The sequence below is a fragment of the Dromaius novaehollandiae genome, chromosome 1 (genome assembly GCF_036370855.1).
Source record: "Dromaius novaehollandiae isolate bDroNov1 chromosome 1, bDroNov1.hap1, whole genome shotgun sequence".
Taxonomy (NCBI): domain Eukaryota; kingdom Metazoa; phylum Chordata; class Aves; order Casuariiformes; family Dromaiidae; genus Dromaius; species Dromaius novaehollandiae.
The window spans coordinates 23,838,004-23,854,775 of NC_088098.1; the positions used below are offsets into that span (position 1 = coordinate 23,838,004).

Below are 16,772 nucleotides of genomic sequence, written 5' to 3' on the forward strand. Positions count from 1 at the left end.
TTGGTAGAGCCAAATATTTACTCTTTAATGATAAAGGTTATCATTTTGCCTCTACTCTTTCAAAGATTGTTCAATGTGTTTTAGCTGATTGGCTGTTTGCTCTGTTGCTTGTGCGCTTGCTTTCAGGCAACACAAACTCCTTACAAAATTGGTCTGCAAAATGAAATGGGGAGGTTTAGAGACTTACAGAGCAGAAGCCATAGTCTTTTTCAGGTACTTTATTCTTCTCAATCACATAAACCAGACATTTTAAAATCCTGATAAGGGGGAGAGAAACATTTTCTTGTGTTTGGGTTGCATATGCCAAATTTCACCCTCAGGCAACGTATTCCTACATTTATGTTGCAAAACCAAAATAATGGATGGCTTTGTTAGGTACTTGTTAAATTGTTGGTTAAATTGTTCCAGCTTGGCACTGGACAAGATGTATTGTAGCCAAATATCAGATGACGTACAAGTGATGAGCCACTAATGGAGACTTTATTTTCTAGAGATGTAAGACTTATGGCTTTATAGGAAGATGTTAGGAAGATTACTTTTCTCAATCTAAATAATGTTTTTTGTATAATGTAAGCAAACAGTGCTCCATTTGGACAACTACAAGCAAGTCTGCCATGACTGACATCCCAGTCCCCAAATGATGGCAGACAAGGAAGTGCTTAAGAGGCGGGGTAGTTGTATTTAATCATATGCTTTATTTACCCAAATCTTAAAAAATATTTATACAACCACATCTTGAGAATACATTAAATCTTTAAACTGTATACTTTGTTGAGGTTAGGGTAAGCTACATTGTAGCTCGGTATGTATTGATTTGGAGGTGTGGGTGAGGAGAGGCAGGGTGGCAACTGCCATGTGCACTCTTACCCGGTGTCAGGCGATTCAAGGTTGCTTATCCATAATAAATTTAAGATGACCTTAAACTTTCAATCCTTAAATACTGGGGAAAAAAGTGATCATTCTGCTTTCAAAATTTGTCAGATAAATTTATGATAAGAAAGCCTCCGTAGGCATAAAATTATTCATAAATAAGACTTGAAAAATGATAGCCCATTTTCTTATTTTATGGTGAAATAATGATGCATGTCTGATTGATGCCATTTTTCTTACACTGAAATAATCCTTCTATAAAGGAAGGCAGTTAATTAGGCCCAAAGGTTCACTTCTTTTCTTTTTCATCCTAAACAGCTTTTAAATTCTTTATTTCTCTTTTTGTCTTTGTGCATCTCTTTTGATTGATTTTTGGATGTCAATTTGAGGGGAATTTTGTTTTTCATATATACATGAAGATCTCACAGAGTGAGTAGCATGGACTTTATTTATTCTCTGTTTAATAAATCTGAGGCATCAAGCAAAAGTAGCTGGTAGCAGATTCCCAAGCAGGGAGGTAGTTCTTGCACAGTTTGAGTTGTGGAATATTTTGCTTCAGGAAAATGTGGATGCAAAAATTACACAGATATTCAAAAAGCAATGGGGCAAATTCACAACAGGTGTATCCATCAAGGGCTGCTACATGCTAAATTGCTGCTTCTGGCTCAGGAGGTGCTTAAGCTGCAAATTGGTGGAGGCTGAGAGAGTGTCATTATGTGCTTGTCCTGTTCTGGTACTGATTTCAAGGCACGCATTATTATTTGCTGCTGTTGGAGACAGATACTAGGCTAAGTGGGGCTTTTAGTCTGATATACTATAACTGTTCACGTGCAAGGTTGTTTTCCTAGTTCTCACTTCAAGTTCTTAGCATGAAAATATAAAAGCTGAATATGTCTTTGTTATGTATGTCTTTCTATTAACTTTTATATGTGTTTATTTATATCTAACTTTAAATTATGAGATAGCACTTTTAATTGTCTATTGTTGCTGCCTTTTCATATGCTTTAGCTTGATAGTACGTACTTGGGCAAAATTTACTTTAATTGCTTGATCAGATGCTTAATTAAAAAAGCTCATCGCTGTATCACATATGCTGAATAGTGTGTCAGGCTTTTTAAGAACATAAGAGTGTTTTCATTTATGTCTTTAACTTAACTCTTGTGGAAGACCATAGCAATAAAATTTTACCTGTGATGTACTATCAGTCTTTTGATGAAGAGCTGTCCTCCTCCCTAAAGAGCCTTGGATACCTTTTTTTGTCAGAAGAGGAAAGCATATTTTAGAAAAGGAAGACAGTCTAGTGGTTAAACCACTAAATGGAGACTCAAAAGACTGTTACTAAATATTGAGTTTTGCCCTACTTACTTCCTGTGTGGTTTGGAAAAAAGTGCTTAATATCTCTGCATCAGTTTTCCATTTGAAAAATAGAAGTTAAAAAGAATTATATGAATAAATTAAATGATGTGCTTAGATATTATGAGGCAGTTCACAGAAGATGGAAGATGGATCAGCAGGTCCTAATATCTGCCTGAATTAAATTTAGTAGTTAAAGGTGCTCACAGTGAATTCTACTGCAGTCTATGAGGAAAAAAATTGGAACTAGATTATGTGAGGGGTGGTGTACTTTTAGTGACTTTGCACTCTATACACATCCACAGATTGGTGAGCAGTGTATAGAATCGTGAGGAACATTGTGAGAAGCTGCTGCAGCATATGTTGGAAAAAAGCCTGCAGAGAAACTGGTCATTTTTCTTCATCTCTTGCCATGAAGGGTGAGAGGTATCTTTTGGTTCAGAGAGATTGCAGACCCACGCAGCAAAAATAGAGGATAATTATTGGTCAGTCTGGAAATTTTTTGGTTTGAGTTGGATGGCTTTGTGCCAGAAACAGTTACACTTATTACAATTAGTAGTCCAATCATTTGTCCTCTTGCTGATCCATGTTGTTCAAATAAAAACAGAAGCTCAATATGGTGTGTATTGAATACAAATAAATAAAGTTTTGGCATACAGCTCTCCCTAGCCATTTATGCATCTCTCTGTGTGTTAGATTTACTCTGGGTTCCTTTTTTATTTTGTACTTAAAACAATTATAGCTTTTGAGTAGCTTTGATCTATGGCTTTCTTTCCCATCCTGAGGAAAGAACAACTGTTTTGCTCTCCTTCTGCCTTGAGAAAACAGAAATGGTACTTGCTTTAATTTTTATTGGATTTTCCTTAGAAGTTAAGCTCTTGGGTAGCTGAACTCTTAGATTTGACTTCTTCCCTCAGGGAAAATAGCCAGTATATCCAGATCTGCAGTACAGCTAACTTGGCAAATGATTGCTTCATACTGAAAACAGCTAGTCATCTCTGCATCTCAGGTCTTTGCTAGGAGACAAATCTACATCATAGCAAAGGCCACAGTATTTCCCTTGCAGTGAATAGTGTGTCACATGTTGGGCTGGTAGCTGAATCTGGCTTGAGGAATGGAGTGGCAGAGAGGCGTCTCCTGAGACTGCATCTATGTATTTGGCTTTGTGTACAGACAAACATAAGAAATGCCTTCCTGGATCAGGTCTGGACCAGACCTCCTGGATCAGACCAAGGGTTCATTTAGCCCAGTATTCTGTTTCTGACAGAATTAGGACATGGCGGCATTGGGAGACAGTGTTTAGGAAGAAAATAGCAACCTGCTCACTTCCTGGGTCCCTTCCTCTTCTACTCCCTTGGTCCTTTGTAATTATTATTTTATATCCCTTAAAATGATCCCATTCTTATTTCTCTAGATGTTCCCTGGTGTCAGTATTGCATGACTTGGTGAACAACAGATTTGTATTCAGCTTATCCACTACCTTTGCGATTTTGTAAATAGCGGCAACTCGCCTCCCCCCTACATCTCCAAAGAGAAGACTTCCAGCCTTGTCGTCTTTCCTCACCCAGTAGTTACTCCCTCTCTCTTGATCCTTTTGGTTGCCATTACTATACCTTCAGATGAGAACTTCATGCAGTGCCTGAGATGTGGGTGCAGCAGGTTTCTATACAGTGGCAAAATAAGGATATTAATCTTGTAAGTGAGGGATTATGTGCCTAACTCCCACTTGGGGTGAATGTCACTGACAGTTCCATATCCTTTTCCAAGTTATTGTTGAATAAAACTGGTCCTGGCACTGGTTCCTGAGGTCCCCAATGCTGATCTGTCTCTATCTTGAAAAGTAGTTATCGCTGCTGTTTGCTTCCTTGCCATAGGATATCTTTTCCTCCAATACTGTGGCACATTAGTTTCCTTAATAATATTTGCCATAGAACCTTGTCAAAAACTTCTTGAAAATTTAAATACGTTATTGTCCAGTGTATTTATCCTTTATCCGTGTATTGTTGACACTCTTGTAGAACTCTAGCAGCTTTGTAAGGTGGGAGTTTGTTTTATGGAAGCCATACTGACTTCCCCAGCAGACAGGGTTTATGCAAGTGCTCTCTGATCTTATTCTTTATTATAGACTCATCCTACCATCTTATTAGGATGACTCTGTAAGTCAGACTCATCACTATAGTTATGAGGATCAATATAAGTTATTGTTGCTATGAAATGTGTTTCAGTGCTTCTTAAACCTGAAGTAGGTCCTCCTGTCAGACAAATGGGACCGCAGATAAAGCGTACAGATATGATTTCATACATCTCTTCACATGTTGAGCATCAAAAATTGGCATTCAGCCTAGTATACTGTGATGACATGGTAGTTGTTTGCCAGTGAGGGACAGCCTACTTTGGATTAGGTGCATTGCCCTGTGATCTGGGTCTCTGTCACCTTCTCTCACCTTCATTCCTGATGTGCTGTTTCAGGTCAGCTGAAATGTTTCTGTCGCTGTGAGACTGAATTTAGGAATTGTCAATCACAAAGTTCGTTTCTTTTCCATTTCACCCTTATTGTTCACAGGACTGCAAGATCAATTGCTTGCAACAGTATAGGATTTGAAACCGTAGGTCATGCTGGAAGACTTTTGATTTCTTCAGTTTAAATAAAGAGTTGGACTATTCGCTATTGATCTTGACCTTGTGTATTACAGATAAAACCACTTCAAGTTTTGACAGTAACGAATGTTTGAGGAACCTGTGATTAGGACTTGATGTGTCTACATTTTTGACTTACAGTAACTAATACAGTCATTTAATTAGTGAGTTCATCAGTGTTTTGTTTCTTACAGAAAAGAGAATTCGATGTGGATAACCTGAGCAAACCAGAATTGCACATGCTTTTGAGTATAATGGAAGGAGAACTGGAAGCGCGAGACCTTGTAATTGAAGCCTTGCGGGTAAGTTACAGGGTTATTTTTTAGGTTCTTTTTTGCTGCTTCGTTTTTACTGTACATAAAACATTAGTGGAAGAATAAACTGTGTTTTTTATAAGAGTCTTATGTTAATTAAATCTCAGTAATCACAAAATAAGTTCTTGTTGAATTGTTACCATTCAGTAGTTCTATGCAGTTTTGGTATAAAATAAAATTTAGTATAAAATACCAATAGAAATTCAGAGAAATTTTCTTGTGGAGGGGAAAAAGGCAAAATGACTTCCTCTTTAAATTCTGCTGTATTGTAGAATCTGTTATTTGTGAAAGGAAGGAATAATTTCAAAGGAACATTCAGTGCATTCCTCATTTGTTCTGATGGTCTATATGTTTGTGTGCATCTAATGTATTCAATACATTCATTTTCTGCAAGATGGGAAGAGGGACAAAATCAGATGATCATGTCCGATTAGGAGAGAGTTTTTAAAAAATAAAAGGTGAAATACAGAATGTGTATTCTAATAGCACTCACAAGTGCTTGATTAGATTTTTGCTGTGCTAGGCATGTACGTGAAGGTTTCCACTTTAGAAGGTTGCACTCTCAAAGGCAGTTTACAATTTGACTGGAAAATGTACAAACAAAACTATTTTAATGAAAAGATTTTTTTTTTGACTGTAATGAATTTAAAATTGATCATGAGCAGAATAAAACTTAACAGAGTTGCCAAACAGACTTCAGGTTTAGGGGAAAAACAGTCTTACATGGATTGAAAATATTTATAGCTTCATAGTTGGATAGAGGCAAATTATGGCCTTTAGGATCTCTTAAAGCAAGATCTCAATATAATGAAATACATCTAATACTAAGTGTTAGTAATATATATAATGATTATGAGGGAACGTTGGAACATTTTATGTTTGTAATGTCACAATAAGAATCGTAACCACATTTTTATTCAATTTTAATTTGTTTTGTTATGGCTTCAGCTCACTTGATGCAAATAGAGCTTTCAAGTAGCTGTCCCTGATGTAGCTGTATTAATGACTAAAGCATTTATGTGCATAAACCTCTGTTATAAAAATACTGTTTCCATTTTGTAAAGGCAATAAGACACTGGAAGCAATATGTTTCTGAGAGATTACAGCACTTTGAAGTCATTTGGTGTTTGGCCTTCAGGTGTATGCATATCTTAAAGTACTGCCTTTTTGTCTAGCGGCTTTAAAATTTCACATCTCATTCACTCAGAACAGGACGTTTTATTTTCCCTGACTACCAAGGTAAGATTATATAGAAGTAGTAAAAAGGGGAAACTGTGCACACCCCATTCAGAATCTCCTTTTTGACTATTCTAACTTTGGAGGAGTGCAAATAGAATATTCAGATAATTTTCTTTAATATATATTCATGAACAAGCTACTATAGTAAAGTATCTAATACCTACTTAAGAGAAAGTACATAGCAAATAATGGACGTATTGCTGTTGAATGAAATGCATGAAAATGAATGCAGTACACATTTGATAACAATGAACATTATATGTCCGGCATAGTGCAGTCTCAGAAGAGAAGTCTGCGTTACTGATTCCCATGCACCTGCTGAAGTTGGTAGTAGGTAACAGTTTTTTCCATGACTAATAGAGAGATCAAAACAAAACATAGCTGCATTTCAGATAAGATGTAGAAACACTGAAAATCTTCTTTTTTCTCCTCCTGCTTCTAAGATCCCAGTTCCTGTACTTTTTAGTATAACTCTCAAAATAAAATCCATGTGGAATTTAATCCTCCAGACAGTTTACCTTTTTAACAGTACTAATATTGGGAAACTTGGAAGTTATATCTGTAAAGAACTGGGATCCTGGTGTCTTGGAATATGACAGTTCTGGGTCTTCTGGCTTATTTGAGAATCTGAGTTACTGCCAGTCAGCAATACTAGCAGTTGGACTCTCCAGGCAGCCCACCAAATAAGCTACTAGGTAGCTAAATGTAGGCCTATTTTTAAAAGTGAGTAACAGGAAAATTGTGTGGGAATTGTGTTGGATTTGATACAGACTCTCAGAGTACTTTTGTTTCAACTTATGGACAAACATATCCTGTGCACTGTTATTTTCAAACTTAAACTGTGGTTAGAAGTAGGTTCCTTCAATAGTAAAGAACCATAAATTGATTTAAAGTAGACACCATTTTTCTTGGTATTTATACATTTAATCAGTTAAGCTTAGGGAAAAATCTTGAATTGTAGTAGTACAGTAGCATTAGAATTCTCCTTAAATGACTTTTCATAAAGTGAATATGTTTAATAACTATTTCCTGTTAATTCATACATATATTCTTCTTCCTGCAGCAGCTGTAATAATGTAATTGTATCTAAATTCTTCAGTCCCCTAACAAGTGTGTACTTGATTATCAGCATATTCAAACTAGATTTCTTGCAGATGTCAGTCCGTAATGTCCTATTTGTTAATATCATTCTGAAGTCCATGTGACTCAAGAGTTGTGTATATCCTCTTGAGAGATCTGAGTGTTTTTAAAATTGGCGGTTGCAATATAGATTTTACTGGAGACACTGAATAATACTTTGTTTTCCTTACTAAAGGAAATTTATTTTGTTCAAAATGCAAGATAGTACTAACTTGAACATTTGTCCAAAAGAAACATTAATTGTTCTGAAGGAGATTTTGATAAATATTGTGTTTTTCTGCATTCATCAAACAATTTTTAACAGTCATAAGGAAATGGCTTTCATATGAGGAAAAGAGTTCTTATGTCATTATGCCTGCTACTGCAGGCAAACATTACATACATTCTTTTTTAAAAGGTGATCAAGCTGTATTAGAAAAGTTTTTTTTAATCTCACTTATGCTTGAGGGTCTTTCAAAGTCTAATTTCTCTGATATGTCAAAAGCTGCTAATTTGTAGCCTTAGTTGTGACCAGATAACACCTATGTTGTCTTTTCATCTTAAATGATTTTCCTCTGTTTTTAGCCATTGTGAGATATAGATTTATTTATTTATTTATTTATAAGTAGTTTTATATGTTCATGTTCTTTTAGGAATTGGATATTCTCTTATAAAATATCTGTGTCTCTTGGTTGTCATTGTAGATTCTTCTCTAGAATCACACAAGTTTAAATTCATCATTCCTAAATGTGTGTGCCCTTATCCATACTGATTTTTGCAGGTTTGTAACTGTACAAACTGAAGATTTGTAAAATCTGTGCAACTGATACTGCTTATGTATCTGTTGGAAATGTCTCTCCTGGAAAATCCTGGCATTATAGTGGGCAGCTCTTGATCGATCACAAAAGGACTGATAACGCACAATATAGTTAGCTGAAGACTGACCCATGTGGTACACTGCGAGTAACCCACATCTAGCATGAAGTTTCCCTTTTAAAAGGACCTGTTTGATGTGTCTCCCTTAGGCTGACCTTTTCCATTTTATAATTGCTTACACTGACCTCTGTTTCTCAATTAACTAATTTTCTAAGTGATGCCATATCACATGCTTTACTGAAGTTCTGAGACATATTAGAGCTTATGTATTTTCTTTGTCTAGAAAACAAGTTATGAAAATACACAGCCACCTTCAACATCCGTAGGTGAGATTTCTTTTCAGGTTGACTCTTACAAGAGCACAGTTCTCATGGTGTCGAATGTCTTTCTCCTGGTATATATGCTGTACCATAGCAATGAACAGCTTGCCCACAGTATTCACTGGTGAAACTGGACATGGATTTCTTTCAGTGAGTTAAGGACTAAGAACTAGGGTGCAGGAACAGTATTTCTGGATCAGGTATGAAGTTGGAACTTGTTTCTTACAGTTTTTCTATGACGTGTATACTACGTATACATTGTGGAGTAATCATTTAAACCATTTTTAAAATTTTGTTTAAATTAATTCTTTTTGCTCATCTTGGAAATTTGCTTTTCAAGATTACGGCTTAACACATCTTGCTATATTGTAAGAGTGTAATTTGTCTGTGTGCCTTCTGGTGTATTAAGTAGAAAACATTGCTGACCTCTTTTATTTCATTGTATCATTAAAGGAATTTGTATTTCATAATTTTCAGTTTAGTTTTTTTGGTGTTTTCACATGTCTTAGAAAATGGCTATCAACTCCTCATATAGCACTTGTTTTTTAAGATGTTGCTTAACTTTTTTTGCTTATTTAAAATCTAGTTTTATCAAATGAAAGTAAAGAAGAATGGCTTAAGAGTTTATTACTCTGCTTTGAAAAAAAAATAAAGTAGGTAATTTTAAGTCTGTCAGCTGGGTGTTGTTCCAGTACAAAATAGCAGAGTGTCCAAGAGGATACTGTATTCTGTAGAAAAAAAAAAAATTAAGTGAGAAACGCCAATCAGTTTGCGATTGTGGAAATAAATATTGTTAAATTAACTTGTCATCTCATGGGTGGAAAAAAAAGATAAAAAGGTAGTTAGTAAAGTTAATAGTGCTGATGTGATAGATTTTATTGAGGCACTTGAATTTGTGCCACATGATAAATTAGAGAGAACCAAACCCAAGGTGGCACATCTTAGCAATAATTAACTCATTTTAGAGGATTTCTGTGCATAATGGAATATAATGTTTCCATTGTATTTTATATAAATTTTTGATATAGTGAAGTTTGGTTTGAGACAAAAATAAAACTTCAGATCCAGACTATATTCAGAAGAAATATACAAATCATATTTGTGTACTTCTGCATTTTCATGATAAATTATTGTTCTTGTTCCATTATAATAAGTACTACTGCTGATATATAATGACACATAGCCTTCTTATTTTTTTAAAATTAAGGGATATTGCTTTCTGATTCAGCGATTGAAATATTATTTTACTGGGTCAATATAATATCTCCTATTATTACTGTAATGAAGTAGTTTGGTGGTTTGATATAAACAGAGAAATGTTAAGGTTTTTTGTTCTTAGCATGTATTTCTTATGTCATACTCTGACCTGTACAATACAGAATCATAGTATTTTGCTGAATTATCTCTGTTTGAACCCTATTACTTTTTTAAAAAAGATTGACTTACCTGGAAGTTGGAAGTCAGAGAAATTTGGATTTGAAAAAGGTACAGTAACTATCAACTAGAGCAATTTAAGTTGCTGGACAAGTTCAGGCCTGTGAGGACCAGCATCCTTGGAACAACAGATCTCTGTCACACTTGGGGTCAAATTTCCAGATTTACTCTCCAGATGAACAGTTAAATTGTTGTAGAGGCCAGTGTCAAGGTTCATCTCAAAAGAGGTGATCTTTGTGTAAATCTTTCTAATTATCCCTCTGGCTTTGCAATAACTATTACCATGAATGATAGTTCTTTTTTAATCTGTGATTTCTTTACTTTAGCAGGCCCACAATGTGGATTGCACCTCAGTTAAATTTAAATTCAGATTACCATTTAAATCATTAGAGTTGTTTCATTAATAAGCAATAGCATGCTGTTTAATTGCTATTTGGAAAGGATATAGTTAAAAAAAGAAGGGACACTTGACTATCACTGCTGCCTGCATCTGTCTCAATTATCCAAATAAACTGCCTGCCTGTAATAAAGGGATAATATATTCCTAATGTGGAGGTAATGTGGCCACATAATCAAGACACAGGACTGGCCTCATACAACTGTTACCTCAAATGCAGCCTTCATTTGGTTTTTTTTTTTTTCTGGCTATGAAGTGGTCACTGCATCTGCCTGCTTGCCAGAGGATTTTTTAAAGCGCATTGACCCTCATATGAATTGAAGTGCTAGTGTTAGCCTTCAAGCATGGAATTATAAAGACTAAATACTGCGCTTAGTGGTGATTTTCTTATAAAATTAAATCACTAGTGAGTTATTTTTCTTTTAAGATTTTAGAACACAGACTTAGCTGGGATTTCTTTTTTTATATGTATAATTTCATTTGCCTTTGTAAGTAGGTGCATGAATGGAAACATGAAAATTTATATTATACTGGTGCTATGGTATGCATTAATTAGTGTGAACAAAAAAAAGCAAATTCTTTTTGTACTAGATACTTCAATATATTACACTACATACATTTAGAACAATTTCTGTTGATTGTTGGGAAAATCAGCATTGTGTATTTAAAAATATAATATCTAAAAGAATTGTCGATACTAATAATATATATATTTTTGTTTCATTAAAGGTGAATACAAAATCAATGATATTGCTATGGAGCAGTATCTTTTCTCTGAGATTAAGGGAGCACCAAGTCAGTGGATTCTGTGTACATGATGGCGGGGTCAGGAGGACAGTATGAGGATGGCAAGGTGATATTAGTTATGTTTGTTCAGTGTTGTAAAGCCTTACTATATTTTGTTTTTACAATGGTTTCCTAAGGAAGAAAGACTTATCTTCTGTGTAGGTGTTTGTACCTGTTGAACCCTTTAGCCAGTTTCTGGAATGTTGGACAGAGCCTTCACAGTTTCAAAAATTCGTAGTTTCATAAAAACAGGCAGCTGTGTAAGAGAAGTCATACTGTGTTAGTCCCATAGTTGAAGGAAGGGTTGAGATTTGTGTGAGGATGATGTCTGTGTTGTTAGACACCATATATGAAGTACAGAGTCAGGGCAAAGCATTAATTTAGCTGCTCAGAGAATTGAAGTTAAACTGTCTTAAGTTTATAAAAAGATAATAAGAAAAAATCTTTGCTAGGGAATTTAGTTCTTCTGCAGGAATTGTTTAGTGCAGTCTATCTTCCTGAATCTAATCAGCTTGCCAGGCCTGCAGGCTAATCAATAGAGCTGAAAATGAGTCATACTTTTCTATATTATGTCTGAGTAGGAGATCCATATTAGATAACTTCTGACGTCCCCTAGCAAGGTATGTGAGTTCTTGAAGAACAGTTGTCAAATTTTGTAATGAAGATGTAGATATTAATATAATGAAATATACATCTAGGAAGATAATTATAAAATTATGAGAATAGCTAAAGAATTAATTTTTAAAATTTTTGTGGGTCCGGATTCTTAATAGACATAAGTTAATGCATGATGTAATAACACCTCCCACATAATTAAGTTTAAGATCCCATTCTATTAGCTTTACCTTTAAAAAAAAGCTTATAACCTAAAAAGACAAGATTTAAAAATAAGGACAAAGAGCTTTTAAAAAGTACAGTGATTAGTGATTGCATTTAATGGTCTGTGTAGATTATGAAACATCAGTTTAAAATAGGTTATAGTACATTAAAGGCCAGTTCTCAGGTTCCAACTCTCCTGTCCATCATTTTCCAACATTTAGGATATCAGTTTTCACTTCCATGAGAAATTCTGTAGTTTAAAAACAAACACAAGTATTTTAATCTTTTTTAAAAAGAATAATTTGTTTTCAAATGATAGGACTTTTTCAGAAGTTTATTATGAAAACTTGAAATGAAAAGACAAAATATTCAGTTTCCAAGGCTCTAATGGTATAGTCCAACATTACTTGGAAACTCTACTCCATTTTTTCTAAAAATATGTATCATCAAATTGAATATTGTTTTGCAGTGTATTATGTTTTAGAATAAAAAATGTTTATTTGTACCAACATTCTATTAGAAAATTCCTCACTAGTGGTATGGGTAGCTTATAAAATTTTGTGGTTTGCTGGGTTATATATGTATAACACAAAATGTGTGTTTGTGTGTATAGATAAATGTATTAAGTGAACTACATGAGGTACATCTACCTTAGCATTTAATTCAGATCGAGAATGTCCTTCTGAAGAAAATCTCTCCATTTGCTCCACTTAACTGTGCTCTGATTTGTCTCACAGACCTTTCTTGAACTGTGTGAACTGAACTGCTTTTGAATGAACCTAAACCAAAAGGTGCATTCCAACTGTAACTCTAAAATGCTTCAGCTAATGGAGATTCGAGCTAGTCCAAAGTAACACCTTCCAGATGTAAGGAGGGTAGGCACATCCTTGGCAGCAATTGGTGTTGCTCTACACATTTGTTCCTGATGGGCTGCACTACATGCTACCATAGTTGTTGTATACCTATAAGTCCCATTTGCCTGGGTGATTTGGTGAATTATAATGGGAAATACAATATGAGATGATTTGTCTAGATTTTAAAAATTAATTTTATATCCCCCATATTCACTTTCTAAAAACAAAAATCCCCCAGAGCTTTCTACCATTATGATCATTCTTGAGTTTAAGACAGATGGAACTTGTTTGTGAAGTGGCCAGATGGGTCATTGTAAAATGTTGTTCCCCAAAGGGCAAAACACATTTTCTGCTCAAGCTAGTTTGATTTCAGGTCTTCAGCTTGCATTGTGGAACGCTGTTATTAGTAACTTTGTCTTTCAATTTCAGCTGACATAATGACTGAACAATGTAGTTTTATTTTAATTTCAGTGAAAACAACTATTTTTATAGTAACTGCTGTGTGTACATATGTCTGTATAGCTTTTGCAATTCTTTAAGAATGTGTGAAGATCAAATGATATTAAAAATGTTAGTGTGTTATATTTAGTTTATCACGACAATATACTAAATAGCAACTTTATTTTTTTGAAGGTAACTTAGAATGATACTGGAAAATTAGATATTTATAATTATGCAAAATTGGAGCCTTTGATGCATGGCTCTGCATTTCAGTAATGATTTAGGTGTTCCTTGAAAAAAATTTCATGTAAATAATAAGCAAAACTTTTGGAGGGGAGCTGTAGATATGTGCAAGCTCTTCTCTCCTACCCTGACCTGTCTGCTTTTCAGTGAGTTGTGTCTACCAAAGTCTCCTTCATTTGGCCAAGGCAGACTTTTGCCTACTGTACATTGAGAGATTACTTAATAAGTAAAATCTGATATATGAGTAACAGCTTTCTGTCCTTCATATGCTATTTATTGCATTAGGCAAGTTGTCATGGGATGATATTTACTTTGCCTGCACTCTGTGAATTACACGTTGAAGTAGAATTATTACCAACAGCAGAACTATCAGTTGTGTTTGGATAAAGTTTTTATCCCAAACTACTGCCTAAAGCCAACAAGAGTGGTACAGTAGGCTTTGTACTTTTAGAATGAACTTCAGAGTTGGAGGGGTGGGGGAAAAGCCTGTGAGCTGTCAGGAAAAAGGGAATGAAGCCATATACAGTTTGGCGGTTCACAGATAGGCTGACAGGTATAAACAAAAATGTAGAAAAGTACATTTATAAGAAGTGCAGTCTGTCAAAGGAAGATAGACTATCTAGAAATTGTCAAGGCCCTTACGTGCAGTAATTGTGCTAAGTTGCTGTGAATTCAAAATGTAAGTCTAAACTTCTGCCATACAAATACTATTTTTCTCATGTATCAAAGAATGAACTAAAAGGACACAGAAGTTTCTGGCAGCCAGTAAAACAGATTGTTTTGTAGCAGGTGTCTTTGGAAAATGGTGATTAGTTAGAAGGAGGTGCAGAGTATGTTGAACTATGTAACAGAAGGTTATTGTTTCAGACAGTATGATGGCAATTGTTGGTCCTGGTGGCAGAAGTGAACCATGAAATAGGAATCAGACTGCCTTCTTTGCATTGTCATTTTTGCATGTTGCAATTTTTTTGCAAAAATTTAATTCTCACTAAATTATTATGGAGGCAGTGGTCTGTACTTTGTGTCCTTACTGATCTGATCCATTACTCTTGATTCATTGACTTTAATTACAACTGCATTTCTTCTGCTCATGAATCCAGTTTGTTTTTACCTGTCCATTGACGATCAAAATGATTCCATTTATGAACAAAGCCTTTTTTTTAAAAAAATCAGTTTATTGTAATCCTCTCAACATGGCTGTCAAAGTATTATTTCACTATTGCAAGCTCTTTAAAATTGATTAAAAGGACACTATGAAGTACAAATAAACCTTATACAGGTCAGTAGATGAAATGGCTTTCACTGGTTCACTTTAGAATGCTTTGCTATACTTTTTTGTGGTTCATTTTAAGTTTAAAAGTAATCCAGCATGCTTTTTGTTCAGCTAATTGAAAAGTGGTTAGACATAAGAGAAAATCAGAGTTTGAGCATTCTTTTAGATCTCATTTGTAGTTTATGTATTATGTTAGCTAAATTTATTCTTATTAAATTGCTTGCATATTTGGATAAACTGTTTTATTGCCTAATGTTTCAATATGCTAATGCTAAATATCTGTGTGGGCCTCATTTTTAATAGTTGCATAATTGTGGTTACAGTGTGAGAAAATACCTTTTGTCTCATTTAAAAGATAACGATCAAGACTGCTGGAGACAGTAAAACCTAACACGACCCTGCAGGAAATGCTGTAGAATTAAAGGACAATCTTACACCTTGTTCTTGATACTGTCAGAGCCCATGTTATTAATAATGTGGAAATACTGTCTATGGTATTGCTGGGTTGGCTTAGCTTACATATTTTGTTTAAAGGGTCATTTCTGATGCCTATGAAAGTATTTACTTATATTTAGTGTTTTCTTTTTCGTAATATTTCTGTGAGCACGGACAATTAACAATAAATATTTATCTTTTCTTTGCATGACAAACAGTTAAAATGAACTGTATTTGAATTTCCTTTTCGGGGATAGCCGTATTTCCTGTGTTTCATTATGAATGGAACCAAGTCTTACCTCTGCCGGTAGATTTTGGAGCTGTGGCAGCAGCAGTGCTGTATCTTTGTTAATCAGAATTCCTAGTGTTTGAACATCTAAAGAGCTCTTCTAGAAGCTAGTGACAAAATAAATTTTTAGCAGTGTCAAACTGCTTCTTCTAGTAGTTATCTGTTATTTGCTAAAGGCAGATAGTAAACACTGAGCAAAGCAAAGCATTTAGTAAAGCACATTGAAAGAGTCCTGTATGCATGTTGTTTTTCTGAGCCTCTTGCTACTCAGGTAGGTCCCCTTTTTCTGGACCCTCCTAAAATTGGAGAGTCCACTATGAAAACTCTATGAATTGGCCTCACATTGCAAGCATCCTTTTCACTCCTTCCTTTCCAACAGTGACTGTTAAACTGACAATAGTCTCTTCTTGCTTTTAATACAAGATCTGAATATCTTTACTGTTGTCAGGCATGTAACTACTAATTTAGTTGCAGGTATTCTGCTGGCTGCTTATCTGGATAATTGCTTTCTCTTTCCTCCTTTATTCCTCCTACCGCGTTTGATCTTTCTGCATAATTCAGTATAAACTAGTGAGCGGCTATACACAGAACATTTGTAAAAGATGATAATAAAAAAAGTTGCAGCATCATGTCCATGCAACTGTTTCTTGATTTCTGTGATCTTTCTAAATGATACTGCTGTGACTTCATTCTTAGAGTGACTTTTAAGAAATGTTTTGTCTGGTTATTCATGTTGCCGACAGTGGGATGTAACTGGGTTAACTTATCGCTATTATTATAGTAATTGTAATTTTCCATTTTTAATTAAGGGAACATAGAACATTTCCTCTGTACCAACGGCACAGTTAATTCTGCGGATGGTAACACTACAGTGCAACAAACATAACCTTTCTCTTTCTTTTGTTTGTTTCTCATGTGTGTTTGTTTTTACTTTTAGTGCTTCTTCCTGATAGTGTTATTAAAGAAAATTATAGGAAAATGTATAAGGGTTTTTTCGTGGTTCATCCAATTAAATGGAGATACTCATTTATAAAAATATGATTTTTTTTTTTAATAAATAAGGTAAAGGAAAA

The 16,772-nt window shown here is 34.7% G+C and overlaps 1 protein-coding gene across 1 annotated transcript in view; it reads left to right on the forward strand.

Moving 5' to 3' along the window:
• The window catches only part of CTTNBP2 (cortactin binding protein 2), a 94,177-nt gene that overhangs the window by 7,782 nt on the left and 69,623 nt on the right, over positions 1–16,772 (forward strand). The window contains 1 exon segment of the mRNA XM_026097351.2: positions 5,055–5,162. Coding sequence (XP_025953136.2) covers positions 5,055–5,162 — 108 coding nt within the window.